The 24,417-nt window shown below is 42.1% G+C and overlaps 1 protein-coding gene across 1 annotated transcript in view; it reads left to right on the top strand.

Moving 5' to 3' along the window:
• Ehd4 (EH domain containing 4) overlaps positions 1-24,417 on the top strand; it is a 97,454-nt gene that overhangs the window by 5,425 nt on the left and 67,612 nt on the right. The window contains exon 2 of the mRNA XM_008846809.3: positions 15,392-15,568. Coding sequence (XP_008845031.1) covers positions 15,392-15,568 — 177 coding nt within the window. The remainder of the gene's footprint in view (positions 1-15,391; positions 15,569-24,417) is intronic.

Genomic DNA, 24,417 nt, shown 5'->3' with positions numbered 1-24,417 from the left:
TGGGTGCTCATGTGCAAAAGGAATGAAGAGATTGGTAATTGATATGACGCTTCTTTTGGAGTGAAATTGGGTAGTCATACTGGTTACACAACTTTGTGAATGGACTAAACACAAATTTACCCTTTAAAAGAGTAAACTTTCTGGTATAAAAAATATATTTTGGGGGGGCGGCTGGATAGATGGCTCAGCGGTTAAGAGCACTGGCTGTTCTTGCAGAAGACCCAGGTTCAAATCCCAGCACCCACATGGTCGCTAACAACCATAACTCCAGTTCCAGGGAATCTAATACCCTCTTCTGTCCTCTGCAGACATGCATAACAGGGGTGCACTTACACACATACAGGCATAACACTCATACACATAAAATAAAAATAAATAAAAATTTTTTGAAAGAATTTTATTTCAGTTGGGGGTATAGTTCAGCAGTAGAGTGCTTGCCTACTGGTCCTGGGTTCAGTCCTCAAAAATGGAAAGTAAAAACAGACAAAAACAGTCTTCTAATACTAAGCAGCCTGTAATTTTAATTTCCATAATTCTTTGCTTATACTAGTCAACTAACTTGCATCTGTATGCAATACTTTAAAATGAAAAATGTATTCAAAAAAGAAAACAGTGGGAATGAGCTGAAGGAACAAAAGAGCTAACTGAAGACTAACTGTGAGGTCAGAGGAGGACAAATAGCTAGCGTGGAATCTGTGTATGATTTTTTTCCTCTGTATAGCTTGTCAGTGTACAAACATATTCGTTACTCATAATACTCAGGTTGAAAAAATAAATATATAGTGAATAGTTTCTTTTAAAATGATTAATAAAGGGCCAGCAAGATGGCTCAATGGGTAAAGGCACTTGTCACTAACCCTGATGACCAAAGTTCAATCCCTGGGACCCATATGGTGCAAGAAGAGAACTGACTCCTGTAAGTGTCCTCTGACTTCCATACACATGCTGATTCATGTGCTGCCCACCCCCCAAAATAAATAAATAACATAATTGTATATTAAAACTTTAAATTGTGTCATTTTAAATACAATGTTTAGAGGCTGTGGATGTAGCTTTGTTCGTAGATTGTTTACCTAGAATACCTAAGACCCTGGGCTCCATCCCTAGTACCACATAAGCCAGGCATGGTGGCACATGCCTAGAATCCCAGCACTTAGGCGATGGAGGCAGGGGGATCAGATTTTTAAGGTCATCCTTATGTACTGTAGCAAGTTTGAAGCTAGCCTGGACTACATGAAACACACACACACACACACACACACACACACAGAGAGAGAGAGAGAGAGAGAGAGAGAGAGAGAGAGAGAGAGAACAAAGATTATGGACCATATGTTGATGTGTCAAACCTGTGGCCTGCATCCCAGGATAGCTATGAATCGGGCCCAACACATTTATAGACTACAATATCAAGTCCCGTTGTCAAAAGGTTGAACACTCCTGAAAGTAAGAGACTGGATTGAACTGAGAGGGCAAAAGTTCTTAGATAATAAGAAACATCTTTTTAGCTATGATTGGAACAGGAAGTGGTAGAGTCCACTGCTTAGGGCTTTGACTGCAACATTAAGAGAAAGCAGAATTACTCTGGCTATTTTTTTCTTCCTCTGTTTCTCTCAAAATGTTTCATGATGGTAGAAGGGAGCCTGGCCCAGTTCAAGGAGGGATTAAAACCCACAGGAACCCTCATCAGGGAAGCTTCTTTTAATAGTAAACAGCTAATACAGGGACCCAAAAGTTGTCAAAATTCAGAGTAAGTGTGAAGTGTTTGGCCCTAAATGTGATATCATATGCACCCCATTCCCCAAGGCTCACGGAACATCTAAGAGTCCGAGGTTGGCGGGAGAACTGCTGTGAAACATTGAACATGACATAGCTGGTACTATCGTGAACTCACTTACACCTGTGGTTACCTGCACAAGACCCAACAAGACAGGGCCTGTCAACATTCCATCAAGGAAAGGGAAGGGCTCATGAGGCCCCACACCTCCCTGAGGGACTATTGACTGTTATTGGTGGCTAGGGGAAGGGGTGTCGTTTTCTTGAGTGATGTAACCACTGAGAAGTTGCCCATGTTCCAATAAATAACTTTCTATCCATATTTATGCAAGTAACACTCTCTCTCTCTCTCTCTCTCTCTCTCTCTCTCTCTCTCTCTCAACCTGAAAGTAGAAAGGAGACTTATTAGAAGAAGGGTTTCAGCAGAAAGAGGGATGAGGAAGGTTTATAGGGACTGAGAAGGACTAAAATTCATTATCTACTCTGTCAAAGAATAAAAAATAAGTTAAAAAAATTTTAATAGGGAGAGGTATATCCCCAGGCCTGCCACAAATGGCACTCAGGAAAGATCTGGGTGCACTGAATACAAAGAATTTTCAGTTGTACTCAAAGAACCACTTGATGGTTTGGAAGAAATTGTTAAGAATATAAAATATAGGAAAATTGGAAGCTGGCAAATGTCTTAGTTTTCCAAAAGAGGGGAGAAGGGATCATGGGTTCTAAATAGGAACAAAGTCCTCTTCATTCTCTTGATATGCCTCTAGGCTGAGCAGTTAACAGAAGGGAGTGAAGGCTCATGAGGTGGCAGCCTGGTGCATCCATTCTGAAATAAAAATCTATAACAGAAACACTGAGGGCAGGGTTTAGTGGTTTAGAGGCTGCTCCTCCAGGTGCTGGAGCTCCCAACCATCATCATCTTGACTGCCAAATGTCCTGTCTGCTAGAGATCCCTCTGGGGGAAGTATTTGACTTTCACAGAAAAGTAGACTGTATTCTCAATGTATAATGTACGATCATGACTATAGACCATGGTGTCCATTCAAATATTAGGAATTGGCAGAGCTGTCAATATAACTCAGATTCATGGGGAATGTGGAACAGGCATTGTGGCTCTGGATGACAAAGGCTTTAGGTCTAGAAGCATAGGCTGGATTCCAGGCATATGAGGGATGCCTCATTTGGGCTTGGAAAAAGCATCCCTGAGAACTGGGCCCTGTGCAGTGAGCCAGAAGTAGCTGCCCCAAGAGAGCCAGTGAGGGTGATAGGGGTGTCAGTGATGAGGCCAGGTTTCCAGGAAAACTGGGTGGATTTCACTGAGATGGGGCAAGAAGAAGAACAGGGCATCAGTATGAACGGATATTGAAACCTATTGTGTGTGAGTGGACACCAGCCTCATGTGCGCTGATATACCCAGGGAGAAGGCAGCATTTGGTAGCCAGTGTCTGGACAATAGAAGTCATGGGCAGGACTCTAAAGAATATTAACTTTTTTTTTTTTTGAGGGAAAGTGAGAGGAAGAGCAGCTTATGGAAACACTGAGGGGAAATACTGTCATGGAAATATGGACTAACATGAGGGGAAGATGGTGGACAGAGAGCTACTTAGGGCTCATTAAGTTGCAATGGACAGAAATCTAACTGAAAATAGCCGAAATAATGATAAACTGTCATAAAACTGATTTGGAACAGAGTATACTCGTTTCAGACACAGTCAATCTCCCAAGTGACGCCATCAGGACTTTGTCAGCCTTGCTGCCTTGTTCATGTTGGTTCCTTTCAGTCAGTTGCCCATTGTGAATCAGGCAGTCAGCCATCTCCAATTCCAGACTCATATTTTGCTTGTTCAGCAGCCCCTGGAGGAACAAAGACACCCTCCCCACCCACTGGCATTTAGGTTTGAATCCCGTCATTTTGGCATGGTAATATGTACCAATCCCTAGACACGGGATAAAATACCTGGAGTGGGTTGTCATACCTGAGCTCATAGGGCTGAAGAGTAGGCAAAAGAGATGCCTCAGGATATTGGTGCCACAAAGGGAGAGAAGGATGCTCTAAACAGGCAGATCATCAGGTGACCTCACAAAAGCCAAGGGAAGAGAGAGGCTACAAAGAGTCAGGTATTTCTGGGGAAAAAGATTGAAGCAGAACCAGTAGGTGGATTAGCCATTGGGAACCAGAGTGACCTTAGCAAGAGCTGTGTCAGTAAGTGGTGTTGATGGAAGCCAGACAGCAGTGGATTGAGGAATGTGTGGGAGGTGAGGCATCAAATATAGAAAATCCTTAGTAGCAGGGCACTGGAGGGGAGGAGCCATGGCCTGGTGTGAAGCATTGCAGTGTCTTGCTTAAAGATGAGCATGACCTCAACAGAGTTCGAAGTAGGTGGAAGGGAAGCGTGAAGAAAGAACTAATGTTTGAGAGTAAAGTGGAGCTAGGACTTAAAGGAGGGTGGGAGGGCTTTAGGGCAGGTTGGAGTGTGGCATTGGTGACAGTATTCAGCACAGTCCAATGTGTAGGTCAGTGGCTTGTCCACTGTATCATTTGCTTGCAAATGGTAGCAGTATTCTGGTATCAGGACAGAGGTTGGGGAAAAGAGGACTTTGGTGGGGGGAGGGGTTTTGTTTTGTGGTACTGGGGTTTGAACACAGGGTCCTCCATGTACTAAGCAAGTGCTGTACCACTGAGCTAGGTCCTTAACCCAAAAAAAGTTAGTTTTTAATTTTAAAATCTCTTCCTTAATTCACATTTAGATGATCACTTCTAAAAGACATTTAATATATTTTTTAAAGCTTAGGATTATGAACAAGAAAGTATTGGTTTCTAGGTCTGGCTGTATATCTGAATCACTCAAAGATCTTTAAAAATAAAGATTCCAGGGTCCTGTCTCAGAGCTCCTTGGTCATAAATGCCTGCGGGAAACTCTCAGTGAGGTCTTCTGTAGCCTCATCCCAAAAACCTGTGAGAACCTTTGCTATGTGATGGGTCAGCCAATGGAATCATGACAGGTGAACCATCAAGCCTTGATCCAGCAGAGGGAGACTAACTCTGGTGAACTCTCCACCTGTTCCAAGCTTTATCATGAACATTTTCAGCAATACTCAGATGAAGACATAGAAGTTCTGCTCACAGAACTGGAGATTGAATGATAAATACAGTTCAGTAAAGTGATTTTTTTTCCCCACTTAATACAACCTAATGAAAATTTTCTTATGTCATTAAATAGACTTCAAAAGTAACTTCAGAGGCTGGGAAGATGCTCACTAGGTAAGCCCACTTGCTCTTGAAGCATGAGGACCTGAGTTCAAATCTCTAGCACTCACATAAAAAGCCAGGTATGGCTGTGGGTGCCTGTAACCCCAGCATTGGAAGTGGGGACAGGTAGCTGAAATGGTGATCTGCTGAGCTTCCAGTTCAGAGAGAGACCCTATCTCAAGGCATTAAGGTGGAACGTAATAGAGGAAGACATCTGAAGTCCTGCTCTGGTGTCTGCATACCTATATGCTCACATTACTTGCGCTGCAACACACGCACACACACACACACACACACACACACACACACACACGAGTAACTTGAATGGTTGCATCATTTTGTAGTAGAGCTTGAAACATTTCTTTCTAATCTTATGCTTTATGCATAATGTTATAATGAGCATTTTTGACCATAAAGCTTTATTTCCAACTTTTTTCTTAGTATAGCCCAAGCATAAATACTGCATTTAAAAAAAAAAAATTTAAGGGTAAGGGAGGTAGCTCAAGCTGTAAAGTGCTTGCCTTGTAAGTATAAGGACCTGAGTTCAATCCCAGAACCCATATAAAATCCCAGGTCTGATGTCATGCATTTGTCACAGTGCTGGGGAGGTTGGGACTGGTGGAACTGTGGGGCTCCAGGCCAGAGAAAAGCCCTGTCTCAGAACAAAATGGTATGGTAGATAGCCCTTGAGGACATCTGAGGTTGACCTCTATGAGGTTGACCTCTAGCTTCCACAGGCACACATGTACACCTGCACACACATATGCACCCCCCATACACACATACCTGCTGGACACACATGCAAAAACCTTCTACAATTTTTCCAGGTTCATCTATATTACTAAATACATATATCTGCCTATTTCCATACATACATATTATTTTTCAGAAAAGTTGCTACAAATTGAACTCCCACCAGAAATGAGGATCATGATTTTTTTACCAAATTGTCAGTAAAACTAAATATTAGCATTAAAAAAGTTTGATAGAAAAATAATTTTTAACTTACTTTTTTTAAAGTAGTGAGGATGAATATAAAATAGGTTACAAGTATATAATATATTAGAATATATAGGGGCTAGAGAGATGGCTTAATGATTAAGAGCACTGACTGCTCTTGCAGAGGACCTTAGCTTGAGTCCCAGCACCCACATGGCAACTAACAGCTGTTCATAACTCCAATTCCAAGGTAATTGGACACTCTTCTGACCTCCGTGGGCACTGTACAACATGGGTGCACTTATATACATGCAAACAATATACTCATACACATGAAAAAATAATTTTTTTTGTCTTTTTTGAAACAGGGTCTCCTTATAGCCCCAGCTGTCCTGGAACTCACTATGTAGACCAGGCTGGCCTCAAACTCACAAAGATCTGCCTGCCTCTGCTTCCCGAATGCTGGGATTAAAGGCATGCGCCACCATGCCTGGCGAAAAAATAAATATTTTTAAAGAATATAGTTATAAAATAGTTATAGTTATTGTCTGTAATTTTTGTGAATTATCTATGAACTTTGCCCAATTTCCATTTAAAGTATTTTTTTCATATAGGTAAGTTTGGATATTTTTCCTAATAACATATATTAATCCCTTGTTATAGTTACGACTTTTTTTTGTTTGTTTTGTTTGTTTGTTTTGGTCTTTTTGAGACATGGTCTCCCTGCAGCCCCATCTGGCCTGGAACTCAAAGATCCACCTGCCCTGCCTGTTTTTGTTTTGTTTTGTTTTGTTTTGAGGCAGCATCCCCCTGTAGTCCCAGCTGGAACTCACTACATAGACCCAGGCTGACCTCCATCTCAAAGAGATCTGCCTGCCTCTACCTTTGCTTCCCGAGTGCTGGGATTAACAGTGTGCACCACCACTCCTGACTCTTGTCATCATTAGTCTAAATATTTTTCCAGTTAGAACTTTTAACTTTTACATTTTTAGAATAATTTTGTGCAAATGGTTTAATATTTGTGATAAAATCTGACAATTGTTCCTATTTTTTATATTATTTTAGTGTTAGAAAAATCTTTATTTATAATAACTCAGAAAATACTCGCTCATGTTTTCTTTCTTTAAAATTATTTTTACATTTATTTTGTGATGGGGGTTGAAAGGCGTGCATGCCAAATCATGTACATGTGGAGGTTAGACATAACTTCTGGGAGTTGTTTCTCTCCTTCTACCATGTGGGTTTTAGGGATTGAACTCAGGTCATCAGACTTGAGGGCAAGTGCCTTCACCTACCCCCGAGCCATCTTGCCAACTCCATATTTTCTTTTTAAGTAGGTTTGATTTAAAAAAAATACTTTAAAATACTCTAATCCATTTTAAGTAAAATTTATCTCAATGGTGTTAGTTACTTTTGACTTCTGTCTTTTTTTGACACTATTATTAAATAATCCTGTCTTTTCCTCCTGTCATATGAGGCTTCCTCATAGGCTGTTATTAAATACTAGATCTACTGGGACCTTTCTATTATTGTATTTGTAAATTCTTAGGCTAGTACCATGTTGTCTTGAAATACTTTTTAACAAATGGTAATTCTAGATCCTTCTGTTTACTAGTAACAATTAGCCAATTGTCATTTTCTATCACTCTTTGAGGAGAACTTTAAACTTATATTGCTAGGTGCTTCCTCAAAAAATCTCCCTGAGATCCATTTGAATGGGAACCGTATTGTATCTCTAGGTTATGTTTTCGTGTTTGCTCTTCCCAAGCAAGAACCCAGCACTGCTTTGACTGGGATCTTTTGTGTCTGAGAAAGGTGACTGCTTTACTGCTACTGATCCTACGAAGCTCTTATGAATGTTGCCTATGGGTGTTTTATATGCTGCTGCTTTTATGAATGAGACTTTTTCCCTTTACATTTTTGGCTGGGTTATTGTAGCTACTGAGGTTTGTAGTTTTGTTTTTATTCTGGTCATTTGACACAGACAGTATTTGACATCTTCTCATTAGGTTTTCCTAGGTCTTCGAGATAGATAACTGTCCTGGTTTGTTTCTTCACTGCTGTGACAAAACACTCTGACCACTACCGACTTGGGGAGGAAAGGGTTTATTTAGCTTACATATCCCAGGTCACGGTTCATCCGGGAGCCCAAGGTAGGAACTCAGAGCAGGAACCTGGAGGCAGGAGCTGGAGCACAGGCCATGGAGGAACGCTGCTTACTGGCTTGCTCCCCTGGCCCCTGCTCAGCTTGCTCTCTTATCCAACACAGGCCCACCTGATCAGGGGTGGCACTACCCACAGTGGACTGGGCCCTCCCATATCACTCATCAAGAAGATGCCCCACAGACATGGCCACAGGCCAGTCCAATGGAGGCAATTCCCCAAGTGAGGCTCCCTCAACCCCAGTGTGTCAAGTTGACATTAAAGCTATCCAGCACAATAACCATGTGGAAAAATGAACTGGATTCCAGGAGACTTCCTCTCCCTTCCTTCACCTAGCAGGGAAGGAGAGCACAGACAGTAGATTAGGTAGCAGTTACTCCAAGCACATCTCATCCCTGAGTAGTTTGAATTCCATTGAGAGCTGGAGGAATCCTCAGAGGCATAAGATTTCTCCAAACAAATTCCAGTTTTTTTGCCTCAATAAGCTAATGCCCATTCCTTTATATTAGACATGGCGATTTCCAAAATAACCTTCCCTGGATAAGCAGTTCCACTGGTAATATGGCGATGATTTAACCAAAGGAAAGTAAAACAGGTTTCATACCTAAGGAAGACAGTTTTTAAATAGAAGTTTAAAAATGCAAAAATAAATAAAATGGAAATGAAGATAATTTATTTGTTGGTTCACAGATTTATGTGGTATTGAGGATTGAACCCCGGACCTCACACATGCTGAGCACATGCCCCATGAAGTGGCAGCTATGTAGATGCCTAGCAGTTAGGACATGGCAGTCCAAATTGGTACTACCTTAGAATAGCATACAACCATAAGCTTGGACTAATGGCTCATACCTGTAATCCTAGCATTTAGGAGGCCAAGGCAGAAGGATTAGTGTAGGTTAGAGACCAGCCTGGGCTACAGTTAAGACTTTGTCTCATGGGACTGGAGAGATGGCTCAGTGGTTAAGAGCACTGACTGCTCTTGCAGAGGATCCAGGTTCAATTCCCAGCACGTGCATAGCAGCTAACAACCACCATAACTCAGTTCCAAGGGATCCAAAGCTCTCTTCTGACCTCTTCGGGCATTGCACGACACAGGTGCGCTTACATACATGCAGGCAATAGACTCATAGACATAAAATATAAATAAAATATTTTTTAAAAGACTGTCTCAAAAAACTGAACCTAAATGAAAGTATATAGCCATTAGAAACCGTGTTTTCTGGGGCTGGAGAGATGGCTCAGTGATTAAGAACACTGGTTGTTCTTGCAGAAGACCCAGGTTCGAATCCCAGCACCCACATGGCATCTAACAACTGTCCTTAACTCCAGTTCTGGGGGATGTGACAGCCTCTTCTGTCCTCTGTGGGCATTGTACAATATGAGTGCACTTACCTACATGCAGGCAATACACACATACACATAAAAATAGTAAATAAAATATTTTTTTAAAAAAGAAACCATGTTTTCAAAGATTTTGTTTTAATGACCCAAGGAAAAACTAATGGTGGAAAGTCTAGATGCAAAGTTGTTTAGGTACTTGATAATTTAGAAAAAGTATAGTCACAGAAAAATGACTGGATGGAAGTATATCAGATATTAAAAGTAGTCATTACCTTGTACTAATTTTATTTCATTCAAGCTATTTTGTCCTGTATCCTAGGGATTAACGGGTCTATTCCAGGGACAGTGAGGATGAAATGGCAAGATGAATGCCTGAAGGAAGTGTGAAATGCATCATAAATTGTATGGCGTGGTTTCAGCACAGTCTGTTTGGTGGCATCTAGAAGTAGTGGTGTTGGGGGTGATACTAGTTTGCTAGGAAATATTTATGTATCCTGGACCATTCTATAAGACTTTTGCCTTTTCAAGTTCCATTTCTAGCTTTAGGCATGAGGGTTAGATTAAGCAATAGAAAATGCTTTAAAAATATTATTTCTAACTGAACATGGTGAGGCTCGCCTGTAATCCTAGCACTGGGAAAGGAGGCTGAGGCAGAGGGTAGCTGTGAATTGAAAGCCAGCCTGGTTACATAGACCCTATCTCAAAAATGAAATAAATTCACATTAAAAACAAATCAGAGCAGGACTCTTTCTTTCCAATCCCTTTCTTAGTGAAATAGTGGGTCAAATATTAGCAATAAAAGTACATTATGTGAAAATCCCAATATTTCTTAAAAATGGAAATGTTTTTAAATTAGCCCTCCTGTGTTAAAAATAAAACTTCTCCACTGAACTCAGTTATATTTTCTGTTATGTTTCTTTTACATTTGTGTGCTTTAAAGCCTTAGCAAGGGTAGGCATGGGGCGTAGTGATCAGGTATTTGCCTAATGTGTTTGAGGGCCTGGATTCAATCCCAAGAACCACAGATAAAACAGACAACTAAATAAAACTGTATTGACTCAAAGGAGTGAGGTGACTATTGGGATGTTTAATTCTCTGTTTTTAAAAAAATATTTATTAATTTTTTTGTGTGTATGCATGTATGTATGTACCAATGTGTGCCGAGTGCCCTCAGAGGCCAGAAGAGGGCATCAGTCTCCTTGAACTGGGGTTATAACTGGTTGTGAGCCACCATATGGTGCTGGGAACAAAACCTCGGTTCTCTGTAAAAGCAGCCAGTGCTCTTAACCACTGAGCCAGTTCTCTAGCTCCATGTTTAATTCTCTTCTAAAAAGTGTTTCAGTAGGCCAGCAAGATGGCTTAATGGGTAGAGGAACTTGCTGCCAAACCTTGACCTGAGTTCACTCCCCAGGACCCACATCATAGAGGGGGAGAACCAACTCCTGAAAGTTGTCCTTTGACTTCCATTCACACCCCATGGCATGCACACCCCACCCCACACACAGATGCACACACAAATACCCAGACACATATACACATGTGTACAAATAAATATATGTAATTTAAAAATTAAAGTTTAAAGTGTTTCAAGCATAGTAATTAATTAATTGAAACACGCACAGATGCCAATGTTTGCACAAATATATTTCTTTAAATCCTGTATGTTTTCATAATCCATTTCTATAGACTTTAGCTTAGAAGGTCAAAGTAGTGCTCAAACACCAACTCATATACATATTATTTTAGAGTACTTAACTTGTTGATAAACTACTTAATAAACTTAACTACTTAATAAAATCTTCTGTTTGAACATTAGTGAACCATAGAGAATGTTCCTATAAATGCTCTCAGTGGCAGCTCACTTAGTCTCTCTAACTCTGATTTAACTTAAACTCACTCACTAAGGATCACCTCTTTGATCCTTAGTTTCTTCACCTGTAGAATGGGGATGAAAATAGTGATTACCCGTAAAGTAGTTAGGATGAATTGAGATTGTTCATGACAAGACTTGGGCACATAACAAATCTCCCAGTGTAAGGTATAGTGTATTACTAAACAAAATACTAAAGTGAAAACCCAGAGAGAATGCATGATAAATACCCAGGAGACAAAGTTCACAACTGGAGTTTGGGGTGGTAGTGTTAAATAATGTACCTCTTACTTTTCTTTGTTTTCAGTCATTCTGGTGCTTAGGTGTTTTGAGGGACTTTTCATTATCCTGAGTTGGTTCTGTTTTATTTTCTTCCCTTTATCACAAATGACACTTTTTTCTTTGACGTTCTTTTTTTTCTCCTGTAGCCTAAGCAATGAAGAAAAAGACACCATTCACATACAGGGACCTCATCGGGCCAGGACATGGAGAGGTCAGATCTCCTGTCCACCCTCACCACTTCCACCCAGCTGCATGAAATCCAATGACAGTACCTTTTAATGTTGATGGCTTGGCTCGAGACCCTTGGAGCGGTCATCACTAGAACTGGCAGGCCTCTCTGAGAACACAGGAAAGGGAGCAAGGTGGTGCCAAGGACAAACATCAAGTCTGTAAGGCACAGGATGTCTGTGCATCATGGTGAATTCTTTTCTGTAGCTTTCCTGTGGCTTCTTGTTCCTTTGAACTCTTATTATGGCAGATAACACCTCAGAGTCCCTGGAACTCCTGCCTTGGTAAAATCCTCTGAGGTCTCCAGAGGAAGGTTTGACTCCTGGCTCAGCTTCATACATGGGACTGTGAGGCTAATCTACCTCTGTGTGTCACATCTCAGGGTCCACTATACCCTCCCCTCCCAGGTTGCTGATTTTAACCTCATCACTTGAGGGTCACTTTTTTCATGTCAGATACTTGGTATCTTGGTTATTTTTTATTCCCTTCCTGCCTGCCTGGCAGTGAGTCATATATCTAAGTGTCAACAGAACTCTTTTGGGCAGTCCACTTAGAGTATGTCATATGTTGATTCATGCATGTGACAGGCCCTAAAGTACTAGTGAGCTGAGGGTACTCTGAGATCCCAAGGTCATACACAGAGTTGAGTCTTAGAGTAAGGACAAATCCATGGGCCGGGAGTGAAGGGATCCCTGTGTCCTTGCCACTTTGTAAGTCTGAGCAGCAAAACAAATCACTTTTCTACAGGAATACCAGTCTATTCAGAGGAATTGGGCCAGATGATTCCCAAAGGACTTTGGAGTGTAAAATTGTGAATGTATAGACCATGTCCTACAGGCACTGACAGTCCATGAGGAGAGAGTAAGCAGGCCCACAGATGACCCCCCTGTAGGTGGAAGAGGACCCCCTCCACAAGGTCTCCCTGTTGTAGACACTTGCTATGTGAAGAAACACGTGAGTCCTTTGCAGTAAGGTTGTACCAGCTGTTCCCTCCAGCTAGATAAAGAGGTACATTCTGTGACCCTCACTAGCATTGGGTATATGGAATATTTTTAACATTTGCCAATATACCTTGTCTTTCAGTGGTTTACTTTGATCATGAAATTAAATATTGAGTTTTGACCTTTTTATTACCTGTAGGCGATCTTATCACTGAGTATGTTAATAACCTGAATAAGCAGTAATACTCCCCAGTTCTAGTTCTTCCTCTGTGTCTGGGACCCAGAAACCAAGGTCATGGTTGAGTGACACCCTGTACTTTAAATTACTCCACATTTGCAGGCTTCTTTAAAAATAAATACTTGCTAGCATTCTGTCTGGTAAGGTTGCTACTTAGGAAATGTTGACTTCGATTACTGTATAAACTTGTTCTTTAAACAATTTTATCATTGAAGTTTTCCTTGAAACCCCTGTTTAATTCCAAAGTTGGTGGAACTTGCTGTGCTTTCATGTAAATGAAACATCAGAAAGGAATTCAGACACCTCTTGCTTGTGAGCGTTTGACTTAACACTCCTTACAGGTGAACTCTTGTCCACCTGGGGACTCCCAGTCTAACTGTAGCTTCTCACCTCTCACTGAGGCCCTTTCTCACCAGCCCTTGTGTGGACCCTGGAGGGCGCTCCTGCCCGGGCCTGGTGAACGCACCAAGAAGGGCCATTCAGGGTGGAACTGAACCTTGGACTCTTCCCCACAAAGCTGATGGTACTGCTCCTGTCTGTTTCTTCTGTTTCCTTGGTGTGTGTGTGACCCATTGCAGCTGCCTGAGCCAGCTGCCCATCGCTGTTAAGTTGACCCTATTGCCTTCAAGTGTCAAACCAACACTTGGACACAACCCTTTTGTGAGTTGGCATCTGTGTGTGCCACCAGGAGCCCGGCAACCCTGAAAGCTGTTGACTCAAGCCCCTCCTTCTCCATGGTAGTCTCTAGTCCTCCTTAGTCCCCTCTCTCCCTGCACAGCCTCATCCAGGCCAAGGACTCTGAAAGTCTAACTGGATGTTGCAGGCTGTGAATTCTAGTTTTACTGTTGATGGATCAGACTTGAGATCCCAGAGGGACTGTATGCAGTACACACACAGCTGGGTCTGGGAAGTACACACTGGCTACACTACAAATGCTGTGGTCTCACAGACTGTGAGATGATCTGGCAGTGGCTCCTACCCATCTTTCTGTGATTTGTATGGAATTTTCTAAGACTTGATGGATGTGAACATTCCTTCTCCTAAGGGTATTGACTGTGCCATTAAGTTCACTAAGACTTTGACTGAAAGCAATTTTAATATTTTGGAAAATTAAATATGAACAGATTTGAATTAATAGCATGTCCTTGCTTCAGAGCTTCTCCAGGGAGAAGAGGTAGCTTTTGTCCTTGGGAAGGATAGGGGATTGTGAAGGACAGTTTGGAGAGCCCCTTTCCCTCACATGGGAAGAAGAAGGAAGCCCTTATTTCCAGGGGTGAGGACCCTGAATTCTGCTTGTCAAGTGTAAAGCTGTCTGGAGGTAGCACAAATCTGAGACGCTGACTGCTTGTAATCCAGTTTCATTTACTCACTGTATAACATTAGGCAAGTTGCTTTCCTCTCTGATGCATCTTCCTACCTGTAAAATGAGGGTGTTATCACTCACCTGAAAGTGATGTGGGGACCGAATGAAATAGTGCACGTATGAAGCACAGTACATGCATAAGGCTTTGTGCGTTCTTCTAAATGCTGGGAGTTATTACCAGATTTTTTTTTTTCATGTTTACCTTAACTTACGGGACATCTTAAAACAATGCATCTATTTGAGGTCTCTACAACTTCACAGAGATGTGGAAACTTTGGATAAAGTGTAAAATAGCAATAACATAAAGAAAAGGTTTAGAACGTAGCCTACTAAGATTGCTAACTGATTTTGATTTCGTTTACATAGAAAAGAGGTTTCACGTCTCATTCTTATGAAGATGGCAAAACTGTGTTTGACATTTGATAGTTCTTTCACTCTATCCCCAGAAATAGTCACGGGCTACATTTGACTACTCAGGACTTGTAGAAATGAAGAAATAACTTAGAACCAAATAGATGACTTACTGTAGGAGTGAGGCGCTGTGGAAACTCCTGTGGTTTCTTTCCTTGAGCCTTCTGCAGGTGCCAGGTCATCTCCTGGTAGGGCTGGAACAGGACTCTGCCAGATAACCTGAAGTACCGTCATAGCTACTGGTACAAGGTGCTGCCACAGAGGAGGTACCCACATGTAGGTCAGGAATGCTTTTCTAAGAGAGCTAAGCTTAGCACTTGTCCAGGATATGTAGGAGTGCTGAGGTACTGGGGTAACTTCTCGGGTAGTGCCATTGTATCAGTGGGATCTCAAATGTCTAAGGGGTTTTTTTGGTTTTGGTTTTTTAAGATAGGGTCTTATGTAACCTAGACTGGCTTCAAACTTGCTATGTAGCTGAGGATGACCTTCAGCTCCTGGTCCTCTTGCCTCCACCTTCAAGTTTTTTAATAACCCAGGCAACCCTATGGCTTCTTGTTTGTGACATCATGCTAAACTTTCTTTTCTTTTCCAGATACTTACTGGAGCAAGATTTCCCAGGCATGAGGATTGGTCCTGAGCCCACCACAGATTCCTTCATCGCTGTGATGTATGGAGACACTGAGGGTAGCACCCCCGGGAATGCTTTAGTTGTGGATCCCAAAAAGCCATTTCGAAAGCTTAGTCGCTTTGGAAATGCTTTCCTGAACCGGTAAGGACCAGCAGACTTTGGTCAGGTTGTTTAAACCTTTTGTTTCTATTATTTCCAATTACATGTGGCATCAGAACAAGTAGCTGTTCTAGAAGAGTGAAGTCATAGAGGATGGCTGATCGTGTTCTAATATCTGGGACTATCAGAAGACCTGCTTGTGTATACCTATTCTGAGTGACTTCACTGAGCATAGCTGAGGCCCAAGACTGGATGTTATAAGGCTGCCTAGCATGAGGAACAAATGTTTAAGAATTTGATCTGCCCAGAGATAGCTCCTACAACTAGTGGTATTCAGTGGCAGTGGGATAGCCAGTCTCAAGCGTAGTGTGTCAGGTCTCCCACACTCAGGAAGCAGGCCCAGAGAAGACCCAAGGTCCTCCTGACACCCAGATTTGGTGTTTTGATTCAAGGCAGGTAACCTCACCTCCCTGGATGTTCATTTGGCTTTTCGCTCCTATGCTTTGAGCTACTGCCTTATCCTTAGAGCAGGGCGAGGTTGAAATAGAGTGAAAACAAAAAGTGATTTTTAATACATGGCCATTCTTTTCTATATATACATGTTAGATTGCTTCTTCCTGATTGGAGATGTGCTTATCTGTGCTGCCCTGTGACCTTTCAGCAGACTCCCCAATGATGTTGGTGGGCTGGGGAGAACAAGCAGCAGGTATTTGCTGAGGCTCTGCTGGCAGGATGAGACCTGCTACTTTGACCTTCCTCCCTCCTTCTTTTCCACCTTTCTTTCTTTGTCCCCTCTCCCAACTGTTTTTCTTTTGGTTTTATTTTTTAATTATTTATTTATTTTAGTTCTTCCATATATGAGAAAGAACATGTAATACTTGTCTTTTTTTCTGGCTTATTTCATTTAACATGATCTACAGTTCTATTTTGCTGCAAATGGCCAGACTTTATTTTTTACACCTGAATAATACTCCATTGTGTGTGTGTATGTATGTACATGTATCTTATTTTCTATCTTTTTTCTTCCTTTTATACTGGGGATTGAACCTAGGGCTTCCATGTGCTCTACTACTGAGCTCTATATCCCCCCACCCTCTATAGTTTTTTTTTGAGACAGGGTTGCCCAAGCTGATCTTGAGCTCACTCTATAGATGAGGCGGGCCTTGAACTTAAGATCATCCTGCCTCTGCTGTCTAGTATCTGGAATCATATGCCTGTACCACCAGGCCCAGCTACCATCGTTTTCATTGATTCCTCTGTTGATGGGCATCTAGGCTGCTTCTGTATCTCTCTCTTAGCTGTTGTATAAAATGCCACAATAAACATGGCGGTGCAGGTGTGTCTTGCATCTGATTTCATTTTCTTCAGATATATTTACTCATATATATTTTATGTGTTTTCCATAGCAGCTGCCTTAACTTACATTCCCACCAACACAGTGTATATTCTTTTCTCCACACCTTGCCAGCATTTTTTGTCTTTTTAAGTAACTGCCATTCTAGCTAGAGTGAGGTAGAATCTCATCATTGTTTTGTTTTTCACTCCCCTTATGGTAATGATACTGAACATTTTTTTATGTATTTAATTGACCATGTTTCTTTTGGGACATGTCTATTCAGATCATTTTCCCCTTTTTGATCAGATTACTAATTCTTTGGAGCTTTTGTTTTTAGTTTTTAATTCTTTACATATTCTGGATATTAATACTTTGGAAAATATTTTTTTTCTCATTCTGTAGGTTGTCTCTTCACTCTTTTGATTGTTTCCTTTGCTGTACGGAGGTTTTTTAGTTTGAGGTAATTCTATTTGTTGACTTAATTTTTTTTTTACAGTTTATTTATTATTTGGGGGATACACACGTGCCATGCCAGGTATGTAGAGGTCAGAAGGTGACTTGTGGGAGTCAGTTCTCTCTTTCCACTATATGGAACCCAGGGATCATACTCAGGTCATCATGCTTACTGAACCATCTTGCTGGGTCCCATTTGTCAATTTTTCCTTTTGTTTTTCTGTACTTTTGGGGTCTTATTTGGGAAATTTTGTTCATGATTGGAAGAATTATTTGTTAAAATATCTGTATTTTTTTAAAGCCTTCTTCTTTCCTGTCATTCCCACATACCCTTGCATTTCCCTCTTTTGCGAGTCTAACTTTGAAGTTTGGGGACCTAGGCATCAGCTAGAACTGAAGGAGCATCTCCAGCCTGTGTAAAGGAGAGGAAGTAGGGTTGGCACTGAGGTACAGCAGGAGACTTGAACTGCACTTCTCCTTTCTAGCTCTTTCTAAAAATAGGAACAGACCCTCCCTCTCACTGCTGCCTGTCCAGAGACAGAGGTTCCTGTGGAGACTCAGAGGGGACCATTCATGTGGACTCTGGAACACCTGCGCAACAGCTGTGTGAGGACAGCTCCCCCGCCCTGACCCCCCACAGCCTTCAAGGTGGCATCTGAAAAGCCACATGCTCTGTGAGCTGGTCCCTCCTTTATGGGCTTCAGTACTCCTGTTGCAAATCAAAGAGAGCATTCAAATGGTAGCAAGAGAACTTGGCAGTGGGGTAAGCAGAAGTATGCAGATGATGTAGGTGGAATCCTGGACAAGTTCCATCTTCTTACACACAGTGACTAACAGAACACTGTCCAGATAGCTTCCCCGCTGCGGATTCTCTTTTAGAGGGGCTTGTGCCATAACTCCAGAGCGGCCATGACTGGGGGCATCTCCTTGTGTGAGGTTGAACTCAGGGTGGGAGAATCCAAGGGTCTTGAGGGTCTCAGAACAGAGTAGACCAAAGTTCAAGGGAAATGAAAAAATTTAAATTCCCCCATCAGGGTCTCCTTAGAAACCCAGGACATTGGGCAGACAACAGCCAGATCTGTTTGAGCACTGGCCTGTCTGTAAGATCTATACCCCTGGGAGGTTGCTTTAGAATCCTAGCATGTCATTACCCTGGCCTTTTGTTTTATGTTCCTTTTTGGCCTGACAAGGTTTTGTTTTGTTTTGTTTATTTTAAATATTTTATTTATTTTTATTTTATGTGTATGAGTATATTGCCTGCATGTATGTGCGTGCACCCGTGTCGTGCAGTGCTGCAGAGGTCAGAAGAAGCCTTCTGATTCCCCTGGAACTGGCGTTAAGGACGGTTCATAGCTGCCATGTGGGCGCTGGGAATCGAACCCAGGTCCTCTGCAAGAGCAGTCAGTGCTCTTAACCACTGAGCCATCTCTCCAGCCCCCTGACAAGGTTTTTTTTGTTTTGTTTTTTTTTAAACACTTGTGTGTGTTTATTTTTTTTGGTTTGGTTTTTTTTATTATTTTTATTTTATTTTGCTTTTTCACAAGTAACATTTATTGATTTTTTGTTTTTGCAGAAGACTTCATTTTTAATGCAATTGACATTAAGATGTTTGCACATGCATTTCTAATCTCTATATATCAGATTATTACTAGTCACAGTCAGTTACTTTCTGAGCTCCTTGGCATCTGAGCATGGATATAAAGTCATCAGGTAGATTTCAGTGATAATGTTTTTCACATTTACTAATTATTAAGGCACAAATTTTTATGCTTTGAAAAATTATTTTTTTAATCATTATACTTTTTAAAAATTTTTAATAATTACACGATTAGAAGCTTTTCACTACAGCTTTAACATATTCAGTAACACTCCAGAACAACAGTACATCTCTTTCACAAGTGGGTGCAAGTTTCTAGGTTCACAGTTGAATTAATATAGTTATATATTATTAAACTCAGTATAAGCCCTGTAAGACATAAAATTGGATGAGTTTTTAACCTTTAACAAAGATCTCCATTTCATTTTAGAATATATTGTTCCTTTGCAGACAGACTCATTGTTTTTGCTACTGAGATGTTGGCGCTTGTATCTCTAATCTCTATGTATCTGATTATTACTAGTCATAATCGGTTGCACTTGAATCCTTGGCACCTGTGTATGTCTATAAAGTCATTGGGCAGATTTCAATGGTATTGTTTATCACCTCTACTAATTAGCATGATGTAAATTTCATGCTTCCTCCTCAAATATAATACATTTTTTAAAATTTTGTCGACTTTTGTGTGTGTATGTGTGTGTGTGTGTATATCACACAGAACATCCCAAACCATCTCATTCGACTATACACCCACTTCTCAGATAGCACCCTCCCATAGCCTCCCTCCCCCCACTAGAGCCCTTACACTCTGATATCCCTGTTACTGTCTGCTGTGTTGTCAGTACCCCCAGCTATTCCCCACTACCTACCCTTCTGGTGAATCTAGTCAGCCCATCTAGAGGTCTTTGTTTTAGGAGAGTCAGCTGTTCTGTGCTAGATAAGGAACAGCTGACCCTCCTGACAAGGTTTTTTAAAAAGAAATAAACTGCCTCTCTTTTTTCCCTTCAAATTGTCATTTAGGGAAGTTCATACTTACAAGGGACTCTGCAGGAAGAGAAGCTGTTACTTTGTTTTACTTTGACAAATGATTTATTTTCCTAATAAGTGCGTTTAAAACCTCAAAGTTAGAGCAGATAAATATGGGAGAAAAATATTCAGGAAAGATTTTGAGTTTCAAGGTTCACCATCTTAGAATTTAAAATGTGCTAAGAATAATCCATGTATTATACAACCAAGTATTGAGTTCAGGATTAAAAAAAAAAAAAAGACAAATAATTACATGCATGTGTCAGGCACTGTTCCAAACCTTACTTGTGTATGAAGCATGGAAAGCCATGCTGTGACATGACTGCCACCATCATCCCCAAGTGGGAAGGAAGAATTGATGCATAGCACAGGTAATGTAACTTCCTCTGGGTCACTCAGCCCAGTGACAGTGCTGGGATAGAAACCTGGGCCTTCTGGGCTGAGTCCTGTTGGAGACCACAGTGCTGAGCTGCCCACTGGCATGACATTGGACTTGGCCTACTGCTCCCGTTTAACTTTAGGATAGCTCTGCAATGAAGATAATGGAGAAGATACTATGTCCCAAGGTATAGCTCACATAGATTTATCAGCACTATGCTTATGTGCTTGGTAGAAAGTTATAGAGGCCAATTCTCAGAGAAGAAAACTAGAAGCAAAGAAGTGACTTGCAGAAGAGGTAGTCAGGAAGAGGCAGGATTCAGACCTCCCTTTCCCCCTGTTTACCACCCTGTGCCCTGGCAATGAGAAATGCCTGTCCTTTAATCCATCCTGGTAGCCATGCCCATGTAAGGCTCACTGGTACAGAATGTACCTCATGGAAATTCATAATGCTGATAGCCCAAGTAAGTGCTATCCACGTGACAGAGCAGCTACTTCACAGAGCGCTTAAGAGCATAGTTAGTATAGGGCACTCAGGCTTGTGTACATAATTGTAGCAGCCCTCTGGGAATGCCAGCAGGCTTAGCTCCAAAGGTGGGAACTCTTTACATGGCATACTTTTATGGAAACTAGGTCAAAACTTAATAGGAAGGCAAATCAGCTGTTTTCTAGGTAGAATTTTCTCCCCAGGTCATGATGACCAGGCCTTCTCATTACAAGATGTTGGCTTCAATCACTGCCCCCAAGGGCATCTTTAAAGAGTTAAGACTGTCACAGGGTATTTAGTGCCAGGTGGTGCTTGGAGGGTAACAGACACCACCTTCCCCATTAAGCAAACTGAGAGAACCCAAGTTCTTACTTTCCAAGGCTGATTGCTGAGAGACTGACAGGGACCAGTGGTGCTTTTCTGAGAAATGATGATGTGTTCCTGCAAAGGTCTGAATTAGGGATTTGTACACTTGGATAATACAAGGCAGGATTAAGTCTAGAACAAAAAGCTTGATGGAAATGAGGCTTTAAAATTTAGCCTCTCTGGGGGCTGGAGAGATGGCTCAGCGGTTAAGAGCACTGACTGCTCTTGCAGAGGACCCAGGTTTGAGTCCCAGCACCCACATGGTGGCTACAAACCGTCCTTAACTCCAGTTCCAGGGGATCCGAAGCTCTCTTCTGAACCCCACAGCATTGTACGACACAGGTGCACTCACACACATGCAGGCAATATGCTCATACACATAAAATAAAAATAAATAAAATATTTTTTAAAAATTATCCTCTTAAAAAAACAATTTAGCCTCTCTGAAACGCCTCCAGACTGCTTCATCAGAGATAAGTCCCATGCCCCCTGTCTTGGAGCTGCTCCATGGAGTAGGGCTGTTGACATTCCAGACCTTATCAGGAGTGGTTCACCTCACAGAGGAGGAATGGACACTGCCCACAGCAGCCTTCCTATGGGGCCTGAAAGATACCAGTGTATTTTGATCAGTTCCAGAAGTGTCAGGGATTGGAACTAGACATTTTCTTCTGGTATTCTGCTTTTGACTTGGATGTTCTGTGTTTCCCTCAATCTACTTTTCAAAAAATGGTAGTTTAGGCCGGGCATGGTGGAGCACGCCTTTAATCCCAGCACTTGGGAGGCAGAGGCAGGCAGATCTCTGAGTTCAAGGCCAGCCTGGTCTACATAGTGAGTTCCAGGACAGCTGGGGCTACAGGGAGACCCTGTCTCAAAAAGACCCAAAAAAAGGTAGTTTAGTAGTTTAAGTAGAGAGCCAGAGTCATTGTTTTTAGTTTTAAGATCTAGAAAAAAAATTTTTTATCTTATTTTATGTGTATGTGTGTGAGCATATATATGTGCAACACACGTGTGCATGTGCCTGTGGAGATGAGAAGGTGTCAGAGCCCCTGGAACTGGAGTTACAGGCAGTTGTGAGATACTGTGTGGGTTCTGGAAAATGAACCCAGGTCCTTTGCAAAAACCGTAGGTGCTCTTAGCTGCTGAGCCATCTCTCTTGCTCCAACAAATTTAGTTTTTTAAAAATATATTTTATTTATTATTTTTATGTGTATGAGTGTATTGCCTGTATGTACATAAGTGCACCCATGTCATGCAATGCCTCCAGAGGACAGAAGAAGCTGTCAGATCCCCTGGAACTGGAGTTACGGACAGTTGTTAGCTGCCATGTGGGTGCTGGGATTCGAACCCAGGTCTTCTGCAAGAACAGTCAGTGTTCTTAACCACTGAGCCAACTCTCCAGCCCCCGCCCAAATTTAGTTTTTAATGCATTGATCATTCACTTAAATTTTTAGTTTTGGGGGGTCATCTTAAGTAATCTAATACTCTCCCCTCCTCCTGTTCCTGTGAGGCTACAGTAGCAACCTGCTTGAAATCTGTGATCCCTGCCATTACTTTATCCCTTTCTGCTACCCTGATCTTCCCTAGACGTGGGAGGTGACTTGGAGTGAGGGATCCAGAGAAGGATCTTGATTGTTCCCTCCTCTTCTTTGACCTTGGGAAACAAAACTCATTGGATCAGTGGGAGAGACCCATGGGAGCTAAGAGAGGCTCTGGATCTCCCCAGTACATCAGCATTTCTTGCGAAATGGAGGCAGCCAGACCCAGATGGCCTCTGTATTAGTCATTCCTAAGAAGGAGTAGGAAATCCATCTTAGATGGCAGATCTCTGCTTGGACATGTTTCAGCAGAAACGGCAGTTGGGGGCTGCCTGACCTGTGCCTACTGTGAGGGGCACAACAGATCATCTTGCCCTTCACCTCACTTTCTCAATGGGGTAATTACCATCACAGTATTAGGGTTTTCTGATTCTGTAGAATGTGGTTTTAAAAGCACACCTGCGTGTGTAGTTCTAACCTTGTAGTACCTGCTGTGGCATTCCAAAGGGCTAGTGCCAGCTTGTGCTCTCTGCCCTCCTGTCTCTGCCCCACCCCGTATAGTTTCTTTAATGGAGTGAAGTTTAGTCCTGAACACATGGCCTCAGCAGACCCTTCTTGGGTGCCCTGCGGAGCCCCACTCTCCTCTTCCTTTTTGGCAGTTGTCCTGTGTATTGTGTGATGATGATAGCTATTCTCACTGCCTCTTGCACTAGGACTCACACCCTTGAAATGTTCTTGCTGTACATACTGACTGAACAGTATAGGACTTTTAAGTCCCTCTGTTAGCCTCACACTAGAATCTAGGATTTTCTGTTTTGGAGAAATTGATACTGAGTGTGAGCTTGTGGTTTTAGAGAAACATTAGCCTCCCTGTGGGAGCAGTTTGTGTAAAATCGTTTGGCAGAGATGTGACGTTGCCACATGTCTCAGGAGGGACTGACAAGAAACGGGTGTCCACCCCAGCTGTGCTCAGAACACTGCTCCTCCCCCAATTCTAGAGAGCTGAATAGTGGGGTTTTTTCCTCTGGGAACTTAAGACACAGTGTCGGTGTTTCTGTGTACTCTGCTCACAAATCTCCGCTAGTATCAGGCCGTGGGGCTTGGGGTAGGAGAAAAAGCAAAAACAAGGGACTTCTCTTAAATATACTTGACCCCCTTTATTTTTAACATTTTGAGGCTTTTCAACTCTTTGTACCGAGTTCTACTCACCTGACTTTAGAAAGCTTGTAGTCTCCAGCCAGCCGTGCATTATTGCATAGCTCAAGATGTGTTTTGTGCTCCAGCCCTTCCACCTGCCAAAAGGATTGTGCTGTCTTTCCTCCATCCTTTGGGCTACTCAGAAATGTAGGGGAAAATGTGTGACAAACTAGTCCTGAGCCCCTTTAAGGACAGTTGTCATGAGCTGTCAGTAATGGCATCTTGCCCTTTCTGCCCTCAGGGTTAGGTGCTCTAGCCACAGTGCGGTGGAGGCTGCAAGGCCTCCCTGTCCTGCATTCCCAGCATACTTACTTTCTGAGTAATCCCTGCCACTTCCACTGAATGGAAGAATCGAGTTGTTCCCAACTGTTTTCAGCCTCTGCCCACACAGATACAGAAGTTAGGCGCTTAAAACACAGGAAGAGGAGAGGCCCTCTGTTTCCTCCTTCAAACATACACAGACCTCGCTAAGATCCAACTCGGGCTCTTTGCCTGGGGTGGAAGTAACAAAGTGCT

The sequence above is a fragment of the Nannospalax galili genome, unplaced genomic scaffold (assembly GCF_000622305.1).
Source record: "Nannospalax galili isolate Female #2095 unplaced genomic scaffold, S.galili_v1.0 scaffold342, whole genome shotgun sequence".
Lineage (NCBI taxonomy): Eukaryota > Metazoa > Chordata > Mammalia > Rodentia > Spalacidae > Nannospalax > Nannospalax galili.
This window is presented reverse-complemented; position numbering and strand designations above follow the sequence as displayed.